Here is a 19,359-nt window from a genome sequence, read left to right as displayed (position 1 = left end):
TGGTTTACAAGGTACTAGGAATTGAGGTGAAGCCCAAGGCCTCATGCATGTTAGGAATACACTTTAGCAACCTGGGTATATCCCCATCCTCAAGCTTTTTAAATTCCTTATTAATAAATTACTGATGGAGGTTTAGTCTATAGCCTTCTACAAACTAAGCACATGCTCTACCACTCAGTTGTAGCCTCAGACTGACAGCTTGTTGTCTTAGTTTTTTTTTAAAGTAATATTCAAGCAGGAACACATACACATGCCTACATACATGCACATTTTAGACAAGCTTTCATGGCTTCATTGATTTAGGTGCTATATTTGGCAAGATCCTTTCCCCTTCTCTTTTAGGAAGAAAATAATGCCTTATTCTCACCTGTAAATCATGTTGCTGCTTGGAACACTAGTATATATTTTCTTTATTGCATTTTATTTATCATTGTGGAGTAAAGGTCACATGTGCCACAGTATACATGTGAAGGCCAGAGGATAGTCTGCAGAAGTCCACTCCCCATATCACTGTGGACACATCGGCTATCTTACTAGCTCCCCATACTGATGGAGTCTGTGAAGCACACACCCTGTCCAGTAAGCTCATGGGGGTCAAAGAGGTAAACAATTTGAGTGCCTGAAGAGCAGAGTGACACATGCATGATTGCTCTTAACTGTCAGCCAACATTTATCCTCCACTTGAATTCTTGGTCTGTATCATTTTAACTGTATCTGCATAGATGTGTAAATGTATATACAACCATAGTCTTCAATACAAGTTGGCTTTTCAGATAGGCTAATAATAATAATAAGCTTAAAACTTCTTATAGATGTATGATGGGGGAATTAGATGTTAGAACATCCTATAACATGTTCTTTATTGTCTTTCCCAACAGACACTACTGTGTAACTATTCCTGAAATCCTACCCAAGTTGCTTTTGTCTGTCAAGTGGAATTCCAGAGATGAAGTAGCCCAGGTGAGATCCTTTAGGTGTTCTCACAGAACCTGTATGTTCCCTAAATCATCAATTCTCAGATAATCTGCATTGACTTAGTATAAATTGTTATGGTCACATAATTAAGAAACACCAGCCATAATCATTTTATATATAAAACTAATTATTTATTTTTAAGAGGTAGGTGTGTGTATGTGTATGTGTGTGGTTTTTCGAGGCAGAGTTTCTCTGTAACAGCCTTGGCTATCTTTGATCTCTCTGCATAGACCAGGTTGGCCTCAAACACAAGAGATCCTCTTGCCTCTGCCTCCCAAAGGAATGTGCCACCATGTTTGCCTTCAGACTAATTTTAAAGTCAAATGTTAAAGCTGTTTTATGTTTTACATCTCTGCCCACAGATGTACTGCTTAGTCAAAGACTGGCCTCCAATCAAGCCTGAGCAGGCCATGGAACTTCTGGACTGTAATTACCCGGATCCCATGGTTCGGAGTTTTGCCGTTCGGTGCTTAGAAAAATACTTAACAGATGACAAACTTTCTCAGTACCTCATTCAGCTCGTGCAGGTAAGACACTGGAAACTGAAAATATTTTACTCCATGTCTGTATAGCTTATCAAAGTAGTAGCATTAGTTTTATGCTTTTTTAAAAAAAAAATCTATTTATTACTAATGGTAGGATCTATTTTGTTTATAGCATTTTTTAAAAGTCCAGTCACACAGAAATGGGCCTGATTCATCTGAATTTTTGTTTTTGTTGTTTCTAATTTCTCAGGTCTTAAAATATGAACAATATTTGGATAACCTGCTTGTGAGATTTTTACTCAAGAAAGCGTTGACAAATCAAAGGATTGGCCATTTTTTCTTTTGGCATTTAAAGTAAGTCAGATTTTTTTTTCTACCAAATTTTTTTAGATATGTATAGCTTACCTCCCAAATACGTGCATGAATCTTGCTGCCTTGTCTGTCTGGAAAGCTGTTTCAAGCCTGTTCTTTTCTTTGGAATTAAATGAGAAACAGAAGCCATAACTGAATTCTGTACTGTTACTGCAAATATTTTCAAAGGTTTTGCTTTCACTTTAAGCCAAGTAAAATTTGCCAGATGCAAATTAATGTTGTGATAAGTTTCACTGTATGCATAGATAGCATTGTCTCGAAATGAGGGTCTTACCTTGGAATTCAGAACAGTTATGGCGGAATCCAACGTTTCTTGTTAGGAAATAAGCTTTAAAAAAGCAAGTGGATTTTGCAAGTGATCCCAGGACTTTGGGAAACTGAGGCAGGAGGATCACAATTACTAGGCCAACCCTTGCTCCAGAGAGGGAGAGGGAGGTTGGAGTCAGGGGTGAAAGAAGAAGAAGACTACTTTATACAGGTGATACAGCACTCAAAGTTGCCATAATCACGTAGATTTCAGGAAATTTAGAAACAGGTTTGTGTCTAGTGTGGCTTTTTTTGTTTGTTCGTTTTGTTTGTTTTTTAATAAAAGTTGGTATCTAGAGAAGCTGTGTTTAAAATGAGCATAGAAACAGAAACATGTGAACATGCTTCCTAGAGTCTCAGAACTCAGTGAGTTTTTACCTGCCTCGGTTTACTTTATTCTACTTTCCTGTTTTCTTCCTTTGTATCTTACATTGAAATTAGTAAATGAAAAGTAGCCAAAATAAATCTAAATCAGTAAAATACATAGTTGCTTATTAAATTATATGAGGCGAAGAACTACCTAAAACACTTGATCATTTTCTTCTAAATTGGTAGGTGTTTTAATCATTGTATTGTTGATTAAAACATTTATTGGGCTAGAAAATGAGTTTCCTATCTTCTGAGAACATGTATATGCTCATTTAAGGCTATATGTAAGTTGTTACCCGAATTAGAATCAAATCCGAGCACACTTTCTATCTGCATGTATTCAGTTTTCCTAGCATAGCCTCTTGGTCAAGATTACACTTGTCCAGATGCTTTGCTGATAGGGCTGAGTCAATGTCTCAGTGATGAGAGCACTGACTGCTCTTCCAGAGGACCTACATGACAGTACAGCAGTCTGTAACTATAGCTCCAGGAGATCCAGCATCCGCTTCCGGCCTCCACAAGTACTGAATACACATGGTACACAGACATATGCGCAGGCAAGCACCCATATACATAAAATGAGCAAAAATTAGCAAAACCGTATATACACATAAATAAATCTTGCTTATTCCTTTAGATCTGAAATGCACAATAAGACTGTCAGTCAGAGGTTTGGCCTGCTGCTGGAGTCCTACTGCCGTGCCTGTGGGATGTATCTGAAGCACCTGAACAGACAAGTCGAGGCCATGGAGAAGCTCATCAACCTGACTGACATCCTCAAGCAGGAGAAGAAGGATGAGACACAAAAGGTATGTGAATGACTTTCCCCGTTGACTTTGGACTCTTGAAGTGGGCCTGAATTACTTAAAAGCCCAGTATACAAATAGATTGTGGTCCTTACAGTTTGGACTCAAATTCCACTGTCTGCCAACTTTGTGATTACATATATTATGTCGGGTCTATTTTCCTCAACTACAAAATAAAAATAATACTTTAAATACAGTGGTTGTGAGAAGGAAGTTGATCACATGACCTAAGCAAAGTTCCTGTCTCCTCTTTTGAACATAAGGGTGCCCACTGTGTACTCTGTTTATGGAACTGTAGTAATTAAATGGGCTTTTCTTATCTCATTTGTAATTTTGATAATGACTCTGAAAACAAGTAGTGAGTTTAACTGGACTCAGTAAACATCTGCTATACTCAAGGTTCCTAGGACCTTTTCCCATCCCTCTTCATTCATCACTACCAGCTGAAAAGCAAACATTGCCTCCCCTTCAGTGAAACAGGAAAATCCATCCACCAGTGAGTCCCAAAGGCAAAGAACAGAAAAATAGCTTTTTTAAAGTTGAGCAATTAATCTAAAAAAAAAAAAAAAAGCTACTGTATTAATTTAGATTCCTTAAAATATGTGATTGAATTGACTCTTAAAGTTGTTTGGTATATAGATTCAAATATAGATTAGTAGTAAAGGTCGGGAAAGGCCAGGATTTAGCTGTTGGTGACATATGAATATGTGAATGATGTATGAGATAGGTAAGCGCACAAGTTCAGTTCTCAGCACCATATAAACCAGACTTGGTGTAGTGTGTGGTACATGGAAATAAATAAGTAAATAAATGTAAAAAGAAAGAAAAATTAAAAAGAAGTTCTGTTTCTGACATGGTGATTATGGACAGCTGGACTGCTTTGAGAAAAATAATTATATTGCAGTAGTTTGAAAAGCTTTACAGCAGATAGTTTGTTAAGTGCTAGCATTTCTTTGTGCTAGAGTCTTCATATCACACACTGACTTTGTACAGCAGTTTCATTAGGAAATTGGAGTTCATCATTCAGTGACTTGTCAGCTTAGATGAGATTCTGGTGAGGAACTGAAGTTCCACTCTGGAAATACGAACAGTTCCTGTGGGTAGCTGTGTGCTTATACTAGAGTATGAAGGCCCTGTGCTAATACTGGAGTAGACAGAGATCTCTTTCTTTTATTCCTTTACTCAAAAGCGCTGCCTAGTCAGTGGTAATGAGATTTTCTAGCCATTCACTTAATATAGAGAAATAGCTTCATTACTCAAATTCCAGTGGAAAAATTACAGCTTCCTAGCCTGTAGCTTTGGTTCTGTCACATTTTATATTTTCAATAAATGAAAGTTTCCTTAAAAACATATTAGGACTCCTTGGTAGTTCTGAGTTGATGGCTAAGCTAGATCTTCATAATGTAAACCGCATGGTGTGAGAGCCTGCACATCAAGTGGGTTCCAGGTCCTTTAATCCTCACGGGATCTTTTTACCTAACAGTGTGAATGCTTGAAGTTTTCCAAGAGGCCTTAAAAGTAAGAATATTAAATTCAGACCTAAAGTAGCCTGGTCTTTTTGTTTTTCTTCTCAAATAAGAATCAGCAGACTTCCTGATTGAAAGTCAAGTAAATACTTGACTTCTCAGATCACATAATCTGTCCTTACCTACTGAGCTCAGCTGTGAAAGCAACCAGTGTACAAATGGCAGGACAGTGTGTGTAATGCACCTTGATTTACAAAAGCCACAACTGGTCTGTAGGTAGTACTTGAATAAATACCTTGCTTAGAGCTGTGGAAGCTGGCAGAGCTTGTCTCCCAGAACCATACTCCCACCCTGATGCCTCCCTGACAATACTTCCGCGGTCATGGACATCACCAGAGTTAGCCCGGCCTAAGGATGGAGGCACTGCATTCTCAGTGTGTGAAGGAAGCAGCAGCTGCTTTTCCCACATGAAATCCACTTCTCACACGAATTGTGCTTTTTTATCAGGTACAGATGAAGTTTTTGGTTGAACAAATGAGACAGCCAGATTTCATGGATGCTCTGCAGGGTTTTCTGTCTCCTCTGAACCCTGCTCATCAACTAGGGAACCTCAGGTAAGGTTTTTATGTTTTTTATTGTCATGTTTAAACAAGTATGTTTCCAAACAAGTCTTAACAAAATCCGTTCCTCCAGTTCTTGTAAAACAGCAATAGTAAAAATAGGCCCAAACTATACCTGTCTTTATTTAGAATCAATTTCTGCTACTTTGATAATAGTTTAAATCTTTCTGTGGTTAGAAGTTGTGATACCATACACAGAAGTGGGAATGGTCTATATAAAACCAATGATGTTTGAAATTACATCATTATAATTTCATCTTAGATTGGTTGAAAATTTATGTAAGTATTTTTAAGATTACTTTCCTTTTGAAGAGTTTTAATTCTTGTAACACTTCAAAAAGCTATATTTTTTATGTCTTTAAAATAAACTCAAAGGACCAAAAGTATAAAAAACTAAAGTGCCTGGTAAAGTCTTCAACTGTCTTACAGGCTTGAAGAGTGTCGAATTATGTCGTCTGCAAAAAGGCCACTATGGTTGAATTGGGAGAACCCAGACATCATGTCAGAGCTACTGTTTCAGAACAATGAGATCATCTTTAAAAATGGCGATGGTGAGAGAGTGAGCTCATGCTGAGTAAATGTCGCTGTCTTTACATACAGGATAGTTATGAACCATGGGAACCTTTGAGAGCCATTTAAGGATTGCTGTATAAAGTGTAGAATATTAAAATGTCTCAGGTTTTGCAGTGTGCATGTGGAGGACTTTGGAAAGTGGGATATTGTGCTAAAATGACTTTGAACCCAGGACTTGGAGAGAGTAAGTATATGCAGGTACTTCTCAGCTCCCCTCATCTGACTTGTCATATATCTTAGCAACCAGGGAAATAACTGAAGGTTGACCCTTGTAATTCTAAGTCTAGTAATCCTTCCTAACACCGAAGTGAGTAGAAAAGCAAAAAATGACATACGTCTGCCCTCATTCATTCCTGGGGCGGACTACAGATTAAAATAGCAGAAGCCAGACTAACAGGAGAAAGAAAGCGTATCTGTATGCTTAAGAAATCACACAGAACAAGACCCCAAAGAAGTGGCTGAAGCTGGGTCCATCCTCCTGAAGTATCCTGAGGCTGACCTGGAGAAAGGCTGGCGTTCTAGAAGGGTGAAGGGGCAGAACTAAGATGAGTACAGGTGTTCTTGATACTCTGGCGAAACAGTCTTTCCATCAGAGTTGTTTGACACACAGCTATAGTTGCAACACTTGAGAGGTAAAGGCCAGACGTTCAAGGTCTACAGCTAAATATCCAATTCAAGGCTAGTCTGAGCTTCATGAGACCATGTTTCAAAAAAAAGAAAAAATGTTATCTCAAAAAAGTCCTTATGGGAATAGATGCCAATCTGTCAGGACCTAATCTCAACCTCCAGCTGACTATCAGCCTTCATAATTGAGGTGGAAGTTGATCTCCTTCAGAATCAGGAGCCCTGGAGTCAGTATCTGCCTTGACTTACTTCATGTGTGCATGGGTGGCTTGCATAGCATCCATTCCTTAATTATTCTGTGTGCTGGACCCTGGGACCATGGCAGAGCCTGCGTCTTGTAGCTTAAAGTATGTCTGGGCAAAGAATATTCAACAGATAATGACAACAATGAAAGAACCACAGACAAAGAATGTATTTACTCATCTGAGAAACTGTTTTAAAGAAGGCCCTCATGTATGTGGAGAAAGGGCTACGGGAATGGGGAGACTCAGCAGTGGCTCCTCAGAACAGCGAACTCAGCAGTGAGTGCTGTTGACCTCAGCATTGTATCACAGGCCACACTCACACTGGATTCTAAACAGTAAATATTGTAAATATAGTTGGAACTTTTTCAGTACCTTGTCATTACCCAAATGATTATGCAGATAGTTTAGAAGTAGATTAAAAACTTAAAACTGTCTTTTTAATTATTTTAAAGATTAAATATAGTTCTTTCTGACAACAGTGTTGATATGGTATTAAGTGATATGGTATTAATTTTTGAATTTCAGATTTGCGGCAAGATATGTTAACACTTCAGATCATCCGAATTATGGAGAACATTTGGCAAAACCAAGGCCTTGACCTTCGGTAGGTAATCAGAGCATGGAATGAAAATTATCTTAAGAGAATGAACTAAAGTCTTAATGAAAATATCCTTTATTTATTTATTTATTTGAGACAGGGTTTCTCTGTAACAGCTCTTGGCTGTCTTAGAACTTTGTTTTGTAGACTTAACTCACAGAGATGCACTTGTCTCTCTATCTTGAGTACTGGAATTTAAGGTATGTGCCTCCACTGCCCAATAAAGTCTTAATGGTAGAAGTCTAGAAGCTTATATTAAAAATATTTACAAAATCGAAAATAAAAAGTGGACATCATCTCTGTCACTGTTCTGTTCCTGTGAAGAGACAGCACAACCAAGACAGTTCTGAAAGGAAGCACCTAATGGGTGGAGGCTGTAACTTACAACTTTAGAGGTTTATTCCGTTATCACAGCAGAAAGCAGACAGGCATGGTGCTGGAGCAATAGCTGAGAGCTTTACATCTCTATCTCCCTCCCAGCCAGCACAGAGACACTGAACTTTTGAAACCTCAAAGCCCACACCTAGTGACACATCCCCTCCAAGAAGGCCACACTGCTAATCCTTCCCAAGCAGTTCACCAACTGGGGACCAAGCATGCAAATATATGAGCCTCTAGGAGTGGTTCTCCTCCAACACCACAGTCCACTCACCGTCCCCATAGGCTTACATGTTATCCATTTAGTCCCATAGTCTCCATGGTCTTTTACCATCTCAGTACTGTTTAAAAGTCCAAAGACTCTTCTGAGAAAAGCCAATCTCTAACTGTGCCCCCTGTAAAATCGAAGAGAAGATGACATACTTTCAACATAAAATAGCACAGTGTATGCCCTGTCATTCTAGAAAGAAGGAAGGTAGCATAGTCAGGGAATACTGGACCAAAGCAAGGCTGAAAACCAGCAGGGAGACTCCAGATCTGTATCTCCGTGTCTGATGTCAAAATTCTCTTCAGATCTTCAGCTCCTTTCAGCTCTTACCACAGAAAAAAGCACTTCAGAGCCCTGCATCTGTCAGCGCCATGGCTCCACCTTGACTGCAGGCACTGCTTATCTCTTTTTAATACTCAGTATAACAAGATAGAACTCCCTAAAATCACTTCTTCTGCATCCCTAATACGGCTAGGTTATAGATGAGCATTTCTGGATGGAAGTTGTAAAACTAGCTGCTTTTTCATGAAATACTATTTTTATTTTAAAACAAACTGATGACAAAGTATAGGTACTTGTGTTTAAGCCTTGCAGTCAGAAGATTAAGGAGGGGAATCCACAGTTAAGGCCAACCTGACTACCTAACAAGACCAGGGCCATCATGGGCTACATAGCAAATCTCTATAACAAAAACACAAAAGCAGAAACATCTAATGGACAAGGCATAATTAAGTTAGGCTCGTTGGCAGGTGTTTTCATTAAAAATGAACCCCCTCATGTGCCTCTCATAGGAAAACTATGGCAGTATTTATTGCCAGTGATAAAATTTGAATTTTAGAGGGAAAAATTAGATTTGTGGAAAACGCATTTATTAGTATTCCCCAATTTAGACTTTTCTGAATGAGATTAGTGGTAGCATTAACAACTTTGATTGGGCATGGTTTGCATGCCTGTAACCCCGTATTTGAGAGACTAAGGCAGGAGGATTGGCAAGAGTTCAGCAGACTTGACTTTCCAGGGAAGAGTACCAGGCTAGCCTGGGCTACTCAGCAAGACCATAGCTCAAAAAACAAACCAAAAAAATAATATATTTTATTATTTATTATGCCATAATAAAAAAAGAACCAGCATTTAGAAAATATGAAACTTACAAGCCATGATATCTTCTAAGTGACGTATACAGGAACACATAATGTCCTTAATGTTAAAACACACATTGAGACACAAGTCAATTTAGATGTAAAAGCATGAAGTTTATTAGTACAGTTTTATAGTCCACATTGCAAATTGAATATTTTATTAATTATAGAATAGTATCAAAAAAATCACTTTGTTCTTCCTTTTCCTGTCTGCTTGTATGTAGATGTTTCTTCATGTGCTTAATTAAAGCATCATGTATAAAACTTAAGAGTGATGGCACATACCTGTAACCCATACATTCAGGAAGCTGAGGCAGGGAGATCTTGAGTTTGAGGCCAGCCTAAACCACAAGGCAAGACCTTGTTTCAAAAAGAATAACAAAACAAACATCAACATAAGAAAAACTGTTCAAGTCTGTTACTTATAGAAATGTAAGTAACACAGCTGGCATGGGGCTAGAGAGATGGGGTCAGTGTTTAATAGTAATTGCTAATCTTTATTGGGTTCCCAGCTTCCACGTGGCAGCTCATAACTCTGTAACTCAAGTTGCAGGGGATCTGATGCCCTTTTCTAATCTCTGCATGTTCATGCATGCGTGTGATGCATGTGAACTCAGACTGGCGCCTATATACATGTTGTGTGGGGGAAGCGGGCCATGTTCCGTTGCCTGGCTAGCTTAACCCCCAAAATAACCACACAGAAATTGTATTAATTAAATCATTGCCTGGCCCATTATGTCTAGTCTCTTATTGACAAACACTCACATCTTGATTAGCCCATTTCTATTAAATCTGTGTGTCACCTACCAGGAAAGATTCAGCATGTCTGACCTGGCATCTCCATGGTGTCCCTCTGACTCTCCTTCTTCCCAGCATCCAGTTCTGTCTACTCCGCCTACCTAAGTGCTGCCCTATCAAAAGGCCAAGGCAGTTTCTTTATTCAACCAATGAAAGCAACACATAGACAGAAGAACCTCCTATACCACATACACATAAAAATAATCAGTGGATGAATAAATCTTAATTTTTGAGACAGGGTGTGTCTGTTTGTTTGTTTTTTTTGTTTGTTTGTGACAGGGTTTCTCTTTGTAGCAATCTTAGCTGTCCTGGAACTAGCTCTTATAGACCAAGCTGGCCTCGAACTCACAGAGATCCACCTGCCTTTGCCTTCAATGTGCTGGAATTAAAGGCATGCATCACCACCGCCCGGCACGAATAAATCTTTTTTTTAAAAACAGTTGGCCATCAAAGCCAAACATAAAAACATTTTGAAGAAAAAAAATGTGACAGGCAGTTTTTCACTTTTTTTTTAACAGACTTGATTCACTTTTATTTTTCTTGTATAAAAACCCTTATGTGGTGGCCACAGCTGGAGCCTGGGTCCTCTGAACAGAGACTCTGGTGTGGGTTTTCACAAGATGGTCAGTGAATTCCTGATAAGGAGACTTGGTGAACACAGTCTCTTTCCAGAGGTCAGGGGTCAAGTAGCTGTAGGTCTTAGAGATGGCATCAAAGGTGGCCTTGGCACAGTTGCCCAGGGTGGCAGTGCAGCCCCTGGCTGATGTGTAGCAGTCATCAATGCCAGCCATCATTAGTAGCTTCTTGGGCACAGGAGCGGAGACTATGCCAGTGCCTCTGGGGGCAGGAATGAGACGCACCAGCACAGAACCACAGCGGCCTGTAACTTGCAAGGCACAGTGTGGGGCTTGCCAATCTTGTTCCCCCAGTAGCCTCTCGGCACAGGGACAATGGAAAGCTTGGCCAAGGTGATGGCCCCTCGGATGGCAGTGGCTACCTCCTTGGAGCACTTAACACTGAGACCTACGTGACCATTGTAGTCCCCAATAGCGACGAAAGCCATGAACCTGGTCCACTGGCCTGCCCTAGTCTGCTTCTGAACGGGTATGATCTTTAGAACCTCATCCTTTAGGGACGCTCCCAGGAAAAAGTCAATGATCTCGGACTCCTTAATGGGCAGAGAGAACAGGTAGATCTCCTCTAGGGACTTGATTTTCATGTCCTTAACCAGGCGGCCCAGCTTGGTGACAGGAATCCACTCCCTGTCTTCAGCTTTACCTCCGCAAGCCCCGGCCCTTCAGACCTCTGCCGAATCCTCCACGGAAGCTGCCACAGCCTCCTAATCCTGGCATTATCCGCCATTGGTGTTTTCCAGAAGAAGAAGCCACTTTTTTTTTTTTTGCATTTATTTGTTTTATGTGTACAAATGTTCTGCCAGCATGTGTGTTGATGCACCACGTGCGTGCCTGGAAGGGTCTTCAGGAACTGGAGTTACAGGTGGCTGTGAGCTATCATGTGGGTGCTGGGAACCAAACCTGAGTCCTCTGAAAGAGCAACCAGTGCTCTTAACTGCAGGTCCATTTATCTCTCCAGCCTCCCTCACTGCTTTTTTAGGATAAATTATTTTGTTCCATAAGAAATGATCTGTTAATGCACAATGATTTGATTTTAGCTGAACTCATACATTTTTAAGAATAGGTTTGTCAATATAAAAAAGAAAATAAAGAGAAATAAGCTAAGACATAAAGGTCGTTCTTGTTAAATTTACTAATTTAATATAGATATTTTTGGCCTACTAGAATATTTGCAGTTTTATTAAACAAAGATGTCAGCAGTAAACATGCTAACATGGAAGAGGAAAGTCACCTGAGACCTCAGTCCTAAACAAAGATCACAGACAGCTACGGAAATCTGAAAGTGAGAGGCCATTTTCCCAGGGGAGACCCCTCATTTGATTACCATCAGTACCACATGGTCTGCCCTGAAAACAGACATACAGGTGACATTTTGTATATAGAGAACAGGTTGTACTTACATATTTAGGAAGATTGTGTGCGTGCATATGTGTATCAACAAAGAAATGAAGAAGCCAGGATTTAAGACAGAACAAGAGACTATGCATGAAAGGATTAAAGAAAGGGAGAGAATTGGGGATTTAATTTCAATCAAAAACATTTACTGTTTTAAAGTCCCGCCTTTGTCAATTTTCCAGAATGCTACCTTACGGCTGTCTCTCCATTGGGGACTGTGTGGGGCTTATCGAAGTGGTGAGGAACTCTCACACCATCATGCAGATCCAGTGCAAAGGAGGCCTGAAGGGGGCGCTGCAGTTCAACAGTCACACACTGCATCAGTGGCTCAAGGACAAGAACAAGGGCGAGATGTGAGTTTGCTCCTGAGTTTGTTACGTGCTAGTGGCTGGCTCAGTGGACCTCTTGGCTAAGGAGAAAACCACTGTGGTCAGGAAAAATGCACATCCCTTTTGAAGTAGTGAAGGCTGTTGTGAGTGAACGAGAGAATTGCTTATGGTTTGATGGGTCCTCATTCACCTTGTATCTCACATCCTCTTACTCTTAATCATAGACAAAACGAACATTTGGTGGTGCAGCAATTAAGAGTGCATGTTCCTTTCCTGGAGGACTCAGCCTCCAGAACCCATAATGGAGTGCCTTAGACCACCTCCAGGGAGTCTAGTGGCCTGTTCTTGTCTCCAGGACACCGTAACTCGGATGCACATGCCCATGCGTGGATAGATACTTAAAAGTAGAATAGATCTTACTCAAAAAATAATATACATTCAAAATTTTACTTCTCATTTGTTAAAAATGTTGTTTTAGAAAATAATTTTCAACACTATCAATAATGGCACATGCATGCCTTAATCCCAGCATTTAAGAGACAGAAGCAGGTGGATCTTTAAATAGCAGACCAGCCTAAGCTACACAGAGAGGCAGAGGCAGAAGCAGGTAGATACCTCTTGAATGTGAGGTCAGCCTAGACTACATAGTCAGTTCCAGGCTAGCCAGGGCTATATAGTGAGACCCTTAAAAAAAAATTAATTTTCTCCTGCAGATTGTGGCTTATCCCAGCACCCAAGAGGCTAACCCAGGAAGATTGTTGTATGCTGTGAGTTCAAGGCCAGCCTGGGTTCATTGTAAGACCCTATCTCAGAATAACAGAAAAATTGGGGGCTGGAGAGGTGACAATTAATGACCTACTTTTGCACAAGCATAAAGACCAAAATTCAATCTCTAGCACCCTTATAAAACTTTGTGGTATGGGTCTTTAGCCTGGTGCTTGAGGCAGGAAGCCAGGACAGCTCTGTCTTAGGGGCTGCCTGGCAGTGAGTCCCGGTTCAGTGAGAGGCATTATCTCAAAAACTAAGGTGGAGAGATGCTAAAGAGAGGCTCGGAGGTTAAGAGCTGTGCTGTCCTCCCAGCACCCACACTGACAGTTGTGCCGCTCGTCTCCAGCTCCAGGGGGTCCGACCCTCTTTTGATCCCCAAAGACGTGGGTCCAGTCACACAAAAATTTACATAAGTCAGAATCCTTAAATGAATAAGACGGTGAGTAACAGAAGGCACCAGTGTTGACCTCTGACCTTGGCACATGCACACACACATACCACGGGGAGGGAATTATGGATGTTTCTTTCCTTCTGGTTAGAATTAAGCTTAGGTCAAGGAACATCTAAAAATTTTCTTGAAACTTGATTCTTCTTTGAAGAAGAATCTCAAAACTTCTCAGGTCTTCAGACATTGATTTCCCCCAATGTTAATGTGAAACTTCAGCCATTTTTCCCCAGCTACACTGTTTCCACAACACCCATGAGGTGTTTGTTTCTTTCTGTAGATATGACGCAGCCATTGACCTGTTCACGAGGTCGTGTGCTGGGTACTGTGTGGCAACTTTCATCTTGGGAATTGGAGACCGGCACAATAGCAACATCATGGTGAAAGACGATGGACAGGTAGTAACATGCTTTCAGGTTCTTTAAATGTATTGAGTCAAGGTCTTTTATATCTGCATATTAAACTAAAATATAATTTCTTATTTCTGAAAGCTGTTTCATATAGATTTTGGGCACTTTTTGGATCACAAGAAGAAAAAATTTGGTTATAAACGGGAACGTGTGCCGTTTGTTTTGACTCAAGATTTCTTAATAGTGATTAGTAAAGGAGCCCAGGAGTACACAAAGACCAGAGAGTTTGAGAGGTGAGCTCGGAGTGGGTGGGGAGGCGCCTGCAGCACAGCAGGTCTATACTCTGTGCTTCAGAGCAGTGGGTATCAGCTGGAGACGCCCAAGGATCCAGCGGCTTTGGTTTTACTCATTTGTCTGATATGAGGGAGGGGGAAAAAGAGGTGGAAATGAAAGCTGATTTCATTCATCGAGCTAAGACCTACAAAGAAAGTAACCCTTAAACCTTAGGACACACTGAAATTATTGGCTATTGTTAAAGTAATTAACTTTATCTTGTCAAAAACATGTAGTGTGGTTAGGATGTGGGTTTTGATCCTAATTGGAGGAAAGTTAGCAAACTATTAACTCTTGTGCATGCTTATTCTTCTTCCTGCCACCTTGTTCTACATGTTAGTCTGTCTTAGATTTCAAAAGACTTTTATAAGATTCTGTTCTGTGTATAAGTCAGTCCCGATTTTAGGTGCCCAAGCCCTTGAGATGTTACTTTAGTATAGACCAATTCAGGCTTTTGATAAATACTAAACCCCAGTGTTCCAAGCAGTATGTCAGGTGCTTGGCAGGCAATAAAGTACTTGTGCATAGAGTACACATTCTAGAATGGTGTGAGCCAGGGGAGCAGGAAGAGGAATAGTAGTTTTTAGACCCTCACCCAAGGCAAGTGTGCTAATTCTGTGAAGTCAGTACTAGTTCGTGCACTGACCAGATGTTCTTCCCACTTGCAGGTTTCAGGAGATGTGTTATAAGGCTTACCTAGCAATTCGGCAGCATGCCAATCTCTTCATCAACCTTTTCTCAATGATGCTTGGCTCTGGAATGCCGGAACTGCAGTCTTTTGATGACATTGCGTACATTCGAAAGACTCTAGCCTTAGACAAAACTGAGCAAGAGGCTTTGGAGTATTTCACAAAACAAATGAACGATGCACACCACGGCGGCTGGACAACAAAAATGGATTGGATCTTCCACACCATCAAGCAGCATGCCTTGAACTGAGATGGGAGCTGGGAACTGCAAGCTGGCGCATTGTTTCTCCACTGCATGGCAGTGAGTGACAACAGGCAGATGGTGGCACGGGGATGGCACAGTCAGGAACAACATGCTCTATAATTGAAACACTGTACACGCAAACAGGGTTCGATAGCACTAAACTAGTTCATCTCAGAATCCAGCTTTAGAATAACGAGCAATTTCATGTTATGCCTTAAGTCCAAAAAAAGGTAAACTTTGAAGATTGTTTGTATCTTTTTTTAAAAAAACAAAACAAAACAAAAATCCCCAAAATACATACAAATGATGGAGACGAAAAGAGAATGCTGTTCTGTTTGTCTTGCCAGGGTTCTGTTTACAATGTGGACACAACCAAGGCTGTGACTGCTTTAGGTCTGAGTAAGCTGGAGTTTATATTAAGTAAATGAAATTGGAGAAGAATGGAAATCCCTATTTTCCCATTGCTGTTCAGACTTATGGTTTGAAGTGGGGATTTTGACTCCCTGCTTAATGAGGAACAACATTTGGGGTGAAGGGACTCGTTTTTTGCTTTGAACAAGCAGCCCTTTGATGGACTTGGGGTCTCCCCTGTGGTTGGGAAAGCAGTCACAAGTGACAACCTGCAGACAGCTGTGTTCTTGTTGGGTTTTGGTTTTTGTTGTTTTTTTCTGGACAGTATTTACAAGGATCTGACTTATTTCCTAGGGAAATTCTGGGCTGACATCAAGTACAGCAGTGATGTAGAGGAGGCCAGCAGGGCTCCTGTTTCTGACCTGTACAGTATTCACTTTGAGCTGATTGTTTCTTCTTTGCAATTGAACTGAGTACTTTTTTCATGCATGTTTTCCAGAAAATAGAAGTGAGTATTAATGTTATTAAAAAGATTATTTTTTTTTATTAAAGGCTATTTATATTATAGAAACTATCATTAATATATATTCTTTATTTACATAATCTGTCCCATAGTCATGCATTGTTTTGCACCCCAAATTTTTTATCGTTGGTAACAGCATGGTTAGCTTTTCTCTTGGTCTGTAGATGAGGCTCAGGCACTATTCCATTTATCCAGATCCCCTGTATGACTCCCTAAGGAACAGGTTGAGCTGCACACGCTTTCCTTCCACTGCTGTCCGTTTTCACCCGATGCCCTCATCGTCCATTCATCTGTAGTTGAGAATGGCACACCCCTCTGAAACCAGTTACTAGATGAATACAAAGTAGACTATCATCCTGACTCTTAAGCCCTCTGCTGAGGTCTGCTCATGAATGACTTTTATATTATGAGAGACTAGAAACCATGAATTTTTTTTTACCTTCGTGAGCTATGTATTCATATCTCAATGATAAAAGTAAGGACATTAACCCACTTTACTATCATGTCCCATTTCAAAGTGGTCAGGTCTCACACCAACTTCATTATTACATCCCGCACAGAGTGCAATATTGAGCATTCTGAAATCATCCATCTAAGATGTAGGGCTAATGTTAGTGGTCACTCTAGATTTCTACTCAGTGTTTGAATGATTCCTGTCCTAGAAAATAGCTTTAGCAGATGTTCAGATGCCACACCAAAAAAAAAAAAAAAGAAAAAAAGTGAAAAAAAAGAATAAATAAAAAGAAAAAAAGAAAAAATGTGCAATAATTTCCTGACAGTTCCTAGCTTAGGTGTGTTCCTGGAGAGCCTCTTTACGAAGAGTGCACACGTACACTCTACAGCAGCAGCATCCCTTTGAAGCACTCGTCTGTGAGGCCAGACACCTAGAGTAGAAGTTCTGAATAGTAAATGGGACTCTAATAAAAATACTCTTAATATCTGGCTATTTTAGAACCCTTAAAGGGCATAATTATTGAAGATTTAGGTACTTCACTAAAGCATGTATATATTATTGCCAACAAGAAAACCTGAATATTAGGGGAACTTAGTTCTGTAAACTGTCTTGGAATAGTTAATCAAAATTTAAACTGTTTTAAGCAGAAAACCAGATAGATTCTTTTGCAGATATAGAAAACTTCCTAACTTATTTACTTGGCATTTAACACTTTGTGTTACTTAGATATGCAGTTGCTAGGTACTAACATCCCATTCTTTTCTATATCAGGGATTATTACAGTCAAACTCAGTGACATGGTACAAATCTACAGCTTTGATGGTGGGAACTGAAGAGTTACAAAAAGAACTGTGTTTTCCTGAGTGCCAAAACAAAAACAAAAAACAAAAGCCGTGAGCCTCCTTGCACAAAATTGGTAGTTTTTGCCTTTTTTTTTTTTGCATTAGTTCAAGTAGTTACCACCTTCTAGAGTCTCTACACAGTTAAAACACAACCACCTAGCTTACTATGCCATTGTCAACCACATTAATTGTACTGACAGAAAATCTATGTTCTATAAAGGATATAAGTAAAGAAAGAAAGGAGAATGGTTTGTATTAAAAAAGACTAAAACTCAAATCGAAATTGGGGTGATCAAAATGTGTTTCCAGCAAGCAATAATGTGCCACTCCCAGGTGCTCGAGAACCAGAAGGCCCTGTGGAGCAGTCACCTCTGTAAATGGTATCCTTGTCATTGAATATTGTGTCAATCTTGACTTTGGCTCCATATTTCACTAAGTCACTTGAGGATGTTTCGTCAGTAATTATTTCTGAAAGGAGAGAGAGCAAATCTAAAGAAACTAAGTAGACGGTAGCGAGAAGTACCTGCAGTCATGCTCTCACTCTCACCGTCTCAGCGATACAAAGCCTTTAGTTTGAAGATTTTTAGACTGCTGTTAATTTGAAATCTGTTCATCTTACTGTGGAGTTTGATTTGTCTGTTTGTTTGCTTTCTGTTTGTTTTTAAAAATGTTTCTAATTAGAGTTTTTACAAGAAGAATGGAATCTGGTTGCTATTTTATCGTAGAACCTGAGACTTTGTGGTTCTTCATGTCCTCTGTAAAACTTGGTGTCAGAGTCATCAGATTTGAGGTTGTCCCTTCTACTCTGCTTTATATTACTGCCCATCAGGAAATGGGAGCCTGGTGAATATATAATGAATTGTAAAATATTTTAATGTGTAACTTTTTCAACTGTGAAACTGACTCTTGGGTTTTTTTGATGAAAACAGCTGCTGATAAAGTATTTTGTGTAAAGTGTAGTTCTTATTAATCAGGAAGTAATGGCTTGGTTAGATGTATGTGCCCCCTTGAACTTTATCTTACACAGGTTGGTAATCATCATAGGTAGAGCACGGCCCATGTGTGTTCTGTGCCCATCAGGAGATGAATGGTATTACAGAAAAGATGAGGAGCCTGTCTTAAGGGCACAGTGGAAACTCACAGCACATGACCCGCGGGTTGCTCCTTAGCGTACTTTCTGTAAATCTGTTTGATTTGTAGTTTGGTCACGAGTCCATGCCTGCCAGCTCTTAGAAGAAATGTAATTTCCAGCAATATGTTACACCTAGTATGTTAATCTTTTCTGAATATTAGAGTGTCCACTTATTTCTATGTCCCTGCAAGCTGCAGACCTAGACTGGACCCACACACTCAAGAATCCACCTTAAGAGTTATTCTGATGTCCATGACATCGCTAAAGCAGCAAGTTCAAAGGCGGTTTGTGGCATTACGGGCTCTGCTGCTTCTGCTCCAGATGTTTGGGGAGGGGGGATGAAGGAGGGGTCTGAGCAGGGGAAGCTCGGAGGGGCTGGAAGTTATGGGGATGTATCGCACATACTAGAATCACATCCAGCTCAGAATTTGGAAAGCTGATCTCAGTCTTGACAGCATCTTTAATTAGTAACTCTTGGTGGCAGAGCAGTACAACTGAGCTGTTTTAAACAGACAAAGGCATTGCAGTGAGTAAGACTGTAAACTGATCTGTGTCATGTCCTGGGCAGCCTTTATTTCTTTTATCTTGTTTATAAAAATTTGTTTTTACTCTCTGTAAAGATGTTGGGCTCTAGCGCAGAATTGTGCTCCTGGTAAACCTGATAACTCTTGTCTCCAAAAGTTCATAAGTGGGACAACTAAGTTGCCATTCTGTGCCTCAGGTCTCACAACACAGAGACTCTGTAGGGCTCTGCCATTTTTATATTTGCAAGTCAGACTTGGCATGCCTTACAGTTCGGGGGGTGGGGGGTGCTAAAATTTCATGGCTCCAGCCTTCTGCAAAAGCC

The 19,359-nt window shown here is 40.1% G+C and overlaps 1 protein-coding gene across 3 annotated transcripts in view; it reads left to right on the top strand.

Annotated features, from left to right (window-relative positions):
- Window positions 1–18,323, top strand: part of Pik3ca (phosphatidylinositol-4,5-bisphosphate 3-kinase catalytic subunit alpha) — a 78,145-nt gene extending 59,822 nt beyond the window's left edge. Inside the window, exons 11-22 of one of the 3 annotated variants that reach the window (XM_085682325.2) lie at window positions 879–960; window positions 1,338–1,502; window positions 1,711–1,814; window positions 3,145–3,316; window positions 5,287–5,393; window positions 5,829–5,950; window positions 7,367–7,445; window positions 12,235–12,405; window positions 13,095–13,148; window positions 13,875–13,992; window positions 14,086–14,237; window positions 14,946–18,323. In XM_085682325.2, coding sequence (XP_085538451.1) covers window positions 879–960; window positions 1,338–1,502; window positions 1,711–1,814; window positions 3,145–3,316; window positions 5,287–5,393; window positions 5,829–5,950; window positions 7,367–7,445; window positions 12,235–12,405; window positions 13,095–13,148; window positions 13,875–13,992; window positions 14,086–14,237; window positions 14,946–15,216 — 1,597 coding nt within the window. In that variant the 3' untranslated portion in view covers window positions 15,217–18,323. The remainder of the gene's footprint in view (window positions 1–878; window positions 961–1,337; window positions 1,503–1,710; window positions 1,815–3,144; window positions 3,317–5,286; window positions 5,394–5,828; window positions 5,951–7,366; window positions 7,446–12,234; window positions 12,406–13,094; window positions 13,149–13,874; window positions 13,993–14,085; window positions 14,238–14,945) is intronic. The other 2 variants (XM_085682326.2, XM_085682327.2) reach the window with 2 other exon arrangements.
- Window positions 18,324–19,359: the final 1,036 nt, after the last annotated feature.

The sequence above is a fragment of the Myodes glareolus genome, chromosome 20 (assembly GCF_982192425.1).
Source record: "Myodes glareolus chromosome 20, mMyoGla1.1, whole genome shotgun sequence".
NCBI classification, from domain to species: Eukaryota; Metazoa; Chordata; class Mammalia; order Rodentia; family Cricetidae; genus Myodes; species Myodes glareolus.
This window is presented reverse-complemented; position numbering and strand designations above follow the sequence as displayed.